Source organism: Emydura macquarii, unplaced genomic scaffold (assembly GCF_026122565.2).
Source record: "Emydura macquarii macquarii isolate MOO-44397 ecotype Brisbane River unplaced genomic scaffold, CSIRO-AGI_Emac_v2 contig_2065, whole genome shotgun sequence".
In the NCBI taxonomy this organism is placed as follows: domain Eukaryota; kingdom Metazoa; phylum Chordata; order Testudines; family Chelidae; genus Emydura; species Emydura macquarii.
In genome coordinates, this window is record NW_027132202.1 from 117,254 (window position 1) to 128,312 (window position 11,059).

Genomic DNA, 11,059 nt, shown 5'->3' on the forward strand with positions numbered 1-11,059 from the left:
ATAGCTACTTCTTATCTAGGTCTCAAAGTGCTTTATGAAGGAGGCAATATCAATATCAGCACCATTCAGGGTGCAAATTATCCAAAGCGATAATGAGTGATGTTGATTGATTGATTGATTGATGTTGATTGAATGAGTGATTGTGGATCTCAAAGGATCATAAGTTGCTTTACATACTTATAGATTTGATTTACAAAACGTATACAGAAGGCCCTTCACCTGCCACTAAAATGCAGCCACTTCTTGGATGGAAAGTGGTGTTTTTAACAGTGCCCAGCAACATTACACAGTAATTTTACAACAGGAAAGGAAGAATACTGTGTTTAGTCTTAAGTTTCCTTATACACTTTTAGATTTGTTTTACAAAACAATTCAATAGAATAAAAGTGAATAAAGACAAGTGCACAGTACTACACTTAGGAAGGAAAAATCAAATGGACAGCTTTAAAGTGGAGAATAACTGACTGGGCAGTAGTACTGCTGAAGGGGATCTGGGTGGGCGTTATAGTGGATCACGAATATGAGTCAACCATGTGATGGAGTTGTGAAAAAGGCAAATGCACTTCTGGAATGTATTAATAGGAGTGTTATATGTAGGACATGGGAGACCATTGTTCACTTATACTCCGCACTGGTGAGACCTCAGTTAGAGTGCTGTGTCCAGAGTTGGGCTCCACGCTTTGGGAAAGAGATGGACAAACGTAAGAGCACCAAAAAGTGGCAAGTGGTTTAGAAAACCTGACCACTGAGAAAAAGGTTGATGGAACTGGGCATGTCTAATCTTCTGAAGAGAAAGCTGAGGGGGGACATGAAAGCCATCTTCAGTTCTGTAAAAGGTTAGTGTAGGAAGGCGCTGTGTTCTTCCTCGGAGCCTGGGCCTGAGGAAGGGTCGCAATGCCCCCACTGCAGAGACCCAGACCCAGCAGGCCAGGCCACCCGAAGCAGAGGGGCAGAGCCAGGGCCATGGAGGGAAGTATAAAAGGCAGGCCCAGCAGCTCAGTCAGGAGGAAGCTACCGCTGGAGGCAGACGTGTCTTCCCAGAGGCTGTGGCCTAGGCTTCGCCCAGGCCCTGCGGCTGTTCGGAGCAACCGCCCCTTCAACCTGAGCCCCCAAAGCCTGCCCGGATTGTTGGGTCATAGCGACTGGATAGAGCCGCCGGGCCAGAGTTACTGGAGAGGGCTGCTGGACCCTAGTGATTGGGTAGGGCCGCAGGACCCTAGTGGCTGGGAGAAACCCCCTGAGGCCGGCCCTGAACTGCAGGAGCTGCCTGGCATTGAGGACTCAGCAGAGTGGACGGAACTTCATGGACCGGAGGAACCCCTGGGGCCCTGCGACCTTGAGTAGCTACCCTTTGCTGACGACCCTGAGGAGTTTCTGGACCTGCCCCCGGTCGACGGTGAGTGACTGGCAGGACGCTCGCTCGCCGTTTACCCCAGCGACCCAGACGGAGACACCTGCATGCAGGTACCCAGAGGCTCGGTGGGAGGAAGTAGCCCAGGGACAGCTTACTAGAGAGTGGCTGAGTGTGACTGAGTCAGTCAGCGCGTTGCAGCTCGAACCCCACTGACTCATTGGCAAACTGGTTGGACCTTGGGCTGGGATGCAGTGGAGGCGAGTGGGCCTGTGTCCCCTCTCCCATCCCAAACCACCCTGGGGAGTGCTCGGTGTCCTTGCGCTGCTGGCCGGAGGACCCCGAGCTTTGCCAGCCCTGCTTGACTGTAAGGCCAGAGGCTATAGACCATTGGACCTGCCCCGCCCACTTGAGGGCTGGGGGCTATTGACTCAGGCACCAGCCCTGTCTGGCTTTAGGGCCAGGGACTGTAAAGTAATTTACACACCCTGCCGATTGGTAGGCCGGGGGCTACAGACTACGCTGATTGCCCTGCATGTTTGAAGGCCGGGGCATATTGACTGCTTCCCCACCCCACCATGTCTGAGGGCCAGGGGCACCAGATTCCTTAACAGCCCCGCCTGTTAGAAGGCTGGGGTCTATAGACTGCTTCACCTGCCCTGCCTGTTTGAGAGCCAGGGTCAACAGACTGCGTGTCAGATCCGCCCAGCTTGAGGGCTGGGGTCTGTAAAGTGGGTACCTTGCCTGCCCACTTGAGGGTCGAGGGCAACAGAGACTACTCACCCGCCCCGCCTCTTGGAAGGCCAGGGGTTGTAAGCGCCATACGAGCCCTGCCCTACGTGAGGGCCAGGGGGCTACCGACTGCTAGAAAATCCCACACCGCCTGGAGTCGGGGCTAAAAGAATCATAAGCCGAGAGCTGTTTTCCCTCAGAAAAAAATGCTGTGACCATCCTCGGAACCTGGGCCTGAGGAAGGGTCGCGATGCCCCCGGCTGGACCGTGCCACCAGCCTACAGTTGGTATAAAAAGAATGGTAATTAATTGTTCTCCAAGTCCACAGAGGGTGGGAGAAGAAGTAATTAGCTCACTGTGCAGGAAAGGCTATTTTGCTTGGATATTAGGAAACATTTTCTGAGTATAAGGAGAGTTAAGCACCAGAACAACTTACGTAGGGAGGTCGTACTTGCTTACGTCCTGTCAGCACATTCCTCAAGGGCACATGCTTCTTCAGGGGCATTCCTGGCATGGGTCCCGATCCAGGACACCTGCAACATCATCTTCAATCCACACCTTTGCATTGCACTGCGTCATCACTAGGCAAGCCAGAGATGTGCCGTGTTTGGCAGGGCGGTTCTGCAGTCTGCGTGCCAATGAACACCGATCCCTCCTCCTGGAAAATGGCTTGGGAGTCACCTACATTGGAATTGACATGAGCAACCTCTTGAATAAGAAAAAACAATTCCTAACATTTTGTAGCTGTTGTTCTTCGATATGTGTTACTCAGGTCCATTCCAGGACACCCCCTGCTGACCCCTCTGTTGGAGTTAGGTGGGAAGAAGGAACCGAGCTGGCGGAGGGTTGGCAGGGTCTCATGTACCAGCGCCATGAGTTCGCGACTCCAGGGGGCACGAGAGCTGATCTGACAGATACCACTAGGGGAAAAACCTGCTGCCAGTTCTGCATGTGGCACGCGCACACCTACATCTTGAAGAACAACAGTTATGAAAGGCTAGGAACCGTTTTTTCCCTGGCCTGGATGATAAGTGATTCCCCACAGCCATATTTTATGGACAGCTGAAAATGAGACCACGAATGCTGAGAGGCCAATGAAAACGATACAAGGAGACTCTCAAAGCTGTAGACTAAATAGAGTTACCACAAGACTGGATTGGGAATATTAGCGGCTATTGTGGAGACCCTGGAGGGGGAGAATAGGAGCTCTGGGTGTTCATATGGCCCTCCTCACTGCTGGTCCCCATATGGTCACCCGAGAATTAAAGGTTTTTTATCCTCACAACTCCCTGAGACATGGAAGTGCTCTCCCTATTTTACAGAGGGGAAACTGAGGCCCAGAGTAGATTACGAAATGACACGTCCAAGGTCACACAGGAGCTTTATGTCTGAGCCATGAATTGATGATGTCTCCTGAGTTCCAGACAATCATATGATCCACTAGACCCCAAAGGGAGCTTGTCAAAGTCCCAAGGGCAGTGGGCAGCAGAGTGCCATTGAATGCGGACGGACAATGGGAACCTGACTTGCCATTGAACATCTCCCTTCACGCTCCCCAACCCAATGACAGTCCGTGCAGCTACTCTAGCTAAGACAAAGAGATAAAGGCCGTCAGCCCACAGGCTTCAGGGCACATGCTGATCATTGAATGGGTCTCAGGAAGCTGTGCTTCCTCATGGCAGGATGTTGCACCCTGCGGTGTATATGACTAAGCTTGGGCTGTCTGTACTGCCCTCTGTCAGAAAGGCTAGTGGATGGGAGGGACTGTTACTCAGTGTGGAAATCCTACGTTTGAAACAAGGATGCGCAAGAGCCTGCCCACGTGCACGTCCCGGTCTCAGGGATTCAGCGCAGGGCTCATCAGCCGGGAGTAGCAGCAGATGCTCAGATTCTATGACAATGAGCAGCAGAACAGAAATACTGATAGATAAATGAGCACGTCCAACCCTTGGCTCTTCCTTTCTCTCTGGGTTTTAGCAGTGCAGGACAACTCTAGCAAGTCTGAAAGACTCAGTTTGGCCTGGCAATCTGAGCCTGTGATATCGGTGAATCACTTCTTCTCTCCCAGGATAGGCTCTTAGGTTGAAATTGTCAAGGGTCTGTGTTCTGTACTTCTCGCTGCTCATGGAGTCTGGGGAATTTTCCCCAAGTCCTGGCCAATGTCAGAGCCTGCTGGGACTGAACAGGGGAATCAGAAAGGTCTCTTTCCAGCACTGCAAGTGTCAGATTCATACATGGATTCTCAGGTCACAAAAAGGAGATTTCTTCTCTCTGCTGAGTGGTATTCCGATGAGTTGCCTGTTTCTGCAATAAAGTTAGTTCTAAGGTCTCGGGAAGGGTTCAAGTCAAGAACAATCTGGGAAGGAATTCTCATTCATGGAGACTTGAATTGTTTAGTATTGTCAGAAATGCCAAAGGATTTACCTCATAAAAATGGACCTAAAGGTTTATTGTAAATAGTTTAGACAAATATTTGTTTTTAAGATAATTTCCTTGTCTCTTAAAGTGTCCTTCCATCTGTCTCAGTATCTTCCTTTTTTTGCTCTGTGTGGCTTTTTCTCTGGTTCGCTCAAGTTCTACAATTCAGCCACTTTTCTGCCAGGTTAAGAAGTGTAGCCAGAATCTTTGCAGTGGCTATCTGTGATACCAAAGATTTTGGAACATGAATGGGTCATGCAGGATTTTACAGACTGGTCAGATTCTGCTCTCACATTCTGCCTTCAGAGGCTCACTCCAGATTGACACTGGCATCACTGATTTAAGCAAAATCAGGGCCCCTGTGTTTTGAAATCCCCATCTTTCATGTTTGGTCTCAGGAAGCCACAAAAACTGGGGATCTTCCTTCAGACTCTTTCAGCACCCTAACAGAATAGCTCTCTGTTGCAGGACCTGAAGCCAGGATCGTCACAGCAGGGAGCCTAAAGTTCCACACTAAGGGTGAAATCTTGGTCCCTTCGAGATCAATGGCAAAACGCCCATCAGGGCCAGGATTTCATCCGAAATCCACATTTAGGGACATAAATAGAAAGCCTAATTTTCACTGGCCAAGAACCTCCTGTGACTTCATCTGGAGTCATCCTGCGGCCTCTGAGGATTGGTTAGCTCATCTGGAGCAGGGAAAGACTGACAGGAGAGTAGCTGAAATCTTAAACTCACAGTTTAGAGGTTCAAACTAATTAGAGTGACAATGTCTTTGGGGACGGGGGAGGCTCTTATCCTTGTTTTACTGCAACTCCTGCTCTCCTGTAGAGGATGAGGAGCACCAAAATGCAGTAAAAATAAAAGCATATTTTCTACATAGAGGAAGTCAAGCAGTGTCGGAAATCTGGTAGGAGGAGATTCAGATACGCACGTGTGTGCGGGGGGTGGGGGAGGACGGGACGGGACATTCACTATCCAGATCGCAGTGGCACGGAATCCTTAAACAGGGTGAAATAGGGAAAGGACATCCTGCCTAATTCACACAACAAAGAGGTGTAACTAGGCCTCCTACAATCTCTGGAGCGAGATGGGCATCTGTAATGTGGACACACTAGATTATCTCTGACACCTTCCTCCATCCAGCCCATCCCTCCTCCTGTGACCAATCCCACAAGAGCCAAGTGGCAACTTCAGCAATTGCCAGTATGGAAAAGCCACATCGGGAAGTTGTGTCTGTGTTTCCAGCTGGCGAGAATACACTAAAGCTTTGTGTTATTTTGAGGAAGAGTTACTCGCGCTGGCTTCTTTTCGTCTCCACGTCCTCTATCCCCTCCCCTTGGGTCTGCCCCATCTCCTTCCCTGCACACGCTGAGCTGCAGGTGGGGTTCCCTTCACCCCCAGAAAGGCTGTGCAGGCTGCTCCTCCTCCATCCTCCCTTTCCCTGGGCAGCCAGACACTGAATTTAACCCAGGCTGTGTAGATATTTGTACGAGTTGTCACTGTGTGGTGTGTCCGGCACCTGGTGTTTGTCCTGGGTGAATGGGATCAGTGTGTGGCAGGGCTGAAGGTTGTGGGGACGGGGAGAGGGTTTTACATGGACAGGCAGGCAGCACTGCTGAAATTCAGTTTTTTCTTTCTCATTGTTCATCCCAGGTCAGTGCTGGAAACGTTCTTGTCCCCGAGTGTGTCTTGGCAGGTCCAGGGCCTCTTTCTCCTGGAGAGCCAGATAATTTCAGACTGGCTGTCACAACCTTTATTCATTTTTTTTTCCATTTTTTTTTAATGGTTGTTGAATGTTAATTATGCATCTTCAGTTTCAGTTTCCACAGTTTCCCCAGTGGAAAGAACCATTGATCTTTGTGTGACCCATCCGTGCCTAGGGCAGCCACCTGAAAACGCCAAGGTCAGGGCAAGCTGTAAAAATAGAGCAGATTCTCCCAGAGCTGATGGGTGACACTGAAGTCAGGCTTTCCAACCAGCAACAAACTGCTTCTGATTTCCCCACTCTGGTTATCAAGAAGCCAGTCCACAAATACACACAGCCCTCTTTACTGCATTTCAACTCCTCGCCCCCAAATCAGCACTAGGTCCAGTAAAGAGACCAGTTATTTAAACTCTATGCTCTTTTCTAAAAAGGTTCCCTCTGACCACAAGGGGTCAGCCATAGTACCAGATCAATATAAGTTTGGATCTTACCTAAAATACCATGCTGCCAGCCAATCCTTTAGTAACTAAAACTAAAAGTTTATTGTAAACAGAAAGAAATAAACCATAAGAGAAATGTTAAAGGATTAGAGCAATCAGATACATACACATGATTAAAAGTCCATATACATCAGGTTTCTAGAAGAATTGTGGAGTTGCAGGCTTGTACAGTTCCTCTGGCATACATCCAGTACCTGGATGGGTCTTAGTCCTTCGGTTCAGTTGCAAAATGAATTGATGCAGAGGTAGGTGTGTGTCTGCAGCTGAACAGGAACAAAGACAAAATGGTTTCTATGGCTTGGCCTTATATACCCTCTGGCCCCGGCCATGCGGTCTTGGGGAATATTACAAGAACGAAAATGGAGTCCAGACTCACATGGGCCAATCCTGGTAACCCTTCAGGTATGCCTTTAGTTTCTTCCTGGGCCCCTGGCATCCCTGAGTGTCTTGATAGGTCATTAAGCAGGCTATTGTCCTGCTGCCATCCTATCTGGGGTGTTGCCCAGGCAGCACAATTTGAAATACAGATATCCCAAATATATCTATAACTTCCATTTTACATATTACACATGAACGTAAGTATTATCACCTGACTTAGCATATTATAACCTTTCTAACAGTACCTGACATGGCATATCTCACGTGAATTATTATGATTTTGACATACTGATGTCAAACAATCTAATAAATGCTCTCCCCCGCATCTACCCAGCATGACACCCCCAACTGGTGTAGAAAGGAGTAAGCAGAATTCCTGAATAAACCTCAAGGCCCCCGTATTCAGACAGCGTGACACTTTGCTTCTCAGCTGATTCTCTCTCCTCAGCTGATTCTCTCTCTATAAACTCCTTTCCCTTCCCAGGCTGCCTGATTCCAACACTACGCTGAGCGCCACTGTCTTCTCCATGCTCCAAAGTTACCCGTGGCCCCCACAAGCTCCAAGCCGCTCCAAGCTCCCCTCAACTCTTGCTATGCATGGGGAGAGGTGCTCCCATCCCACCTGCTCTCTTTGCTAGGGGGACAAAAGTTACAATTTCTCTCCGGTGAGGAATGTAACACCCCAAGTAGCAGATGCTAAGGCAACCATGCTGCTGCTCTTGTTGCTCCCACACACACACCACGTGGGGCTTCGGGGGCCGCTGCACAACAACAACGAGCAAGCTGAGAAGTGTGCACAGTATATCATGACAGCTGGGAATTCTGGGTTATGTCAGTGTTAGGTAAATATAGCTGCCAGGTGCAGGCGACACCCTGGCTTCTGGCTAACATAGTGAGCCACTGGGACACAGACGCTAAACCAGGGACTCTCTGAGGGGACTGCTGAGGGGCAAAGATCAGTGGTTCTTTCCACTGGGGAAACTGTGTAAATTAAAACCAAAAGTGCTTATTTAACATTCAACAACCACTAAAAAATGGAAATAAAATGAGTAAAAGTTGTGACACCCAGACTGCAATTCTCTGGGAAAAGCAGCCCTGACAGCAGGACAGAGACACACAGGACCAGAAATCTCCCAGCACTGGCCTTGGACCAGCAATCAGAAAGAAACATTGAATTTCAGCAGTGTTGCCTGCCTGTCCATGTACCCCCCACTCTCCATCCCCACATCCTCCAGTGCTACCACACAATGATCCCACTCACCCAGGACAAACACCAGATGCTGGACACAAGACACATTGACAACTCGTACAAATATCTACACAGCCTACGTTTAATGCTGAGTCTGGCTGCACCGGGAAAAATGGGGGATGGAAAAGGAGCCGCCTGCACAGCCTTTCCGGGGGTAAAAGGAACCCCAGCAGCAGCTCAGGATGTGCAGGGAAGGAGAAAGGGACAGACCCGAGGGGAGGGGAGAAAGGACGTAGAGACTAAAAGGAGCCAGAACAAGTAATTCTTCCTCAAAATGGCACAAAGCTTTAGTATATTCTCGCCAATTGTAAACCCAGACACAACTTCCTGATGTTGCTTTTGCATGTTGGCAATTGCTGAAGTTGCTATGTGGCTGTTCTGGGATTGGTCACAGAGGGAGTGATGGCCTGTCTGGAGGAAGATGTCAGAGACAATCTACTGCAGTGTGTCCACGTTACAGATGCCCCTCTGGCACCAGAGATTGTAGGAGGTCTCGTTACACCTGTTTGGTGTGTGAATTAGGCAGGATGACCATTTCTTATTTTACCCTGTTTCAGGACTCTGTGCCACTGCAATCTGGATATGGCACGTCCCACCCCCCCATACACACACTGCAATTCTGGATCTCCATCAGTGAGATTTCCAACGCTGCCTGGTTCCTCTAAGCTGAAAACATGCTTTTATTTTTACTGTATTTTTGTGCTTCTTGTCCTCTACAGAACTAGAGATGGAGGAGAGCAGAGACAGAGTAGATTCCTCCCCCCATCCCCCTCCCCCCAAGAAAATTGTCACCTGAATTGTTTTGGACCTGTAAACTGTGAGTTTAAGATTTCAGCTACTCTCCTCTCAGTTGGAGTCATTGGAAGCTCATGGCTTGAGAAAATCAGACCTTTGGTTTAAGTCCCTAAATGTGGGTTTGGGGTGAAATCCTGGCCCTGATGGGAGTTTTGCCATTGATCTGAATGGGACCAAGATTTCACCCTTAGTGTTCAAATTTAGACTCCCTGCTGTGAAAATCACGGCTTCAGGTCCTGCAGCTGCGAGAGCTATTCAGCCTGGTGGCTGGCAGCGTTAGGACCTTGTGATAGCAGAGAGGAGGAAAAGAGTCAAAGATGGAGGTGAGTGACGAATGGTGAGAATCAACAACCATCCTGATGGAAAATAGGTCTGAGATCATATGTCATGTGTATGTGGTCTGGAAGTCACAGAAAGGCCAAGTGACGGGGTGTGTGGGGCTGAGGGAAGACAGGTGATTCTGACAGAGATCAGGTGATGAAACTTAGCAATGTAGAGGGCAGTGCTTGATGATAGAGTGATAAGACATAAGGTGTGGGGAACTTCTGAAACTATGAACTTTCACAAGGCTCAGTTCAACCAAAAAGGGGCAGAGGATTCTTGATTAACGAGGAGACAACCTTTCCCCTTCTTGTCATGCTGGTTTAAAGTCAGTGGCCCCAGGCGATCACATTCTGCAGATGTATTTTCCCACTTTGTTACGAAGCTCTTTAGTTTTGACCCCATAAATGATAGGGTTGAGCATGGGGGGCACAAGGAGATAGAGGTTGGCCAAGAGGATGTGAACATGGGCAGGGATGCCCTGACCAAACCTGTGTGTCAGGGTGGAGAAGAGGATGGGAGAATAAGACATCAGCATCACAGAGATGTGGGCTGTGCAGGTGTTGAGGGCTTTCTGATGGGCTTTCTTGGAGGAGATTCTCAGGACGGCCCTGATGATCTGCCAGTAGGTTAGGCCAATGAGTGTCAGGTCTAACCCGATGGTCATTAATATTATCACCAGTCCATACGTCCTATTGACTCTGGTGTCCCCACACGAGATCTTCACCAAAGCCATGTGCTCACAATACGTGTGAAGGATAACATGGGTGGCACAGAATGGCAGCCTCTGTAGTATCAGGGGCAATGGCAGAACCAAGAGAACAGCTCGTATCAAACCCACTAGCCCTAGTTTAGCGATTCGTGCGTTGGTCAGGATGGTGGCATATCTGAGAGGGTTACATATGGCGACGTAGCGATCAAAGCCCATTGTCACGAGGACGGCTGAGTGCATAGCATCAAACAGGTAAAGGAAAAACATCTGGGTGAGGCAGCCATCCACAGTGATGCCTTTGAAACCCAACCAAAATATGCTCAGTGCCTTCGGCACAACGCAGGTACACATACCGATCTCTGTGAGCGCCAACATGCAGAGCAGCAGATACATGGGCTTGTGCAGGGTCTCCTCTTTGGCGACAACAAACAGAACCGTGAAATTTCCCAAGAGGCTGATGATGTAGAACATAGAGAAAGGGATGGAAATCCATATGTGAGCAGCTTCCAGCCCCGGGATGCCATTTAGGATTAATGTTATCAGGCCGGAGGAGGTAAAGTTGAAAGCTGACATGTGTGGGTCAGGTCGCTGATCATGCTCAGAAATATTCAGATGCCTGTGAAGGGAAGCCCAAAGAGGGGGTTACACACATGATAAGAAAGAACACTTTAAATATTGTATAGTTCCAACAATCTAGAAACGGGGGTGAGCAGTGAGGTGAGTACATTATTCCCCTCCAGATGGCAATGGTGAGGCAACATTTGGAGTATTGTGTCCAGTTTTGAGTCCCCAACTCCAGGCAGAATGTGTATAAATTGGAGAGAGTCCAGTGGGGTACAACAAAAAATATTAGGGGGCTGGGGCAAATGACTTATAAGGAGCAGCTGAGGGAACT

At 49.0% G+C, this 11,059-nt stretch overlaps 1 protein-coding gene across 1 annotated transcript; it reads right to left on the bottom strand.

Annotated features, from left to right (window-relative positions):
* Positions 1–9,798: 9,798 nt before the first annotated feature.
* Positions 9,799–10,737, bottom strand: LOC137159983 (olfactory receptor 52P1-like). The gene has a single exon (XM_067558445.1). The coding sequence runs from the start codon at positions 10,735–10,737 to the stop codon at positions 9,799–9,801; it is 939 nt and encodes a 312-aa protein (XP_067414546.1).
* Between the last annotated feature and the right edge of the window lie 322 nt (positions 10,738–11,059).

Excerpts from the sequence above, each read along its gene's own strand:
- LOC137159983 (XM_067558445.1), bottom strand. The coding sequence starts at position 10,737 with ATGTCAGCTTTCAACTTTACCTCCTCCGGCCTGATAACATTAATCCTA.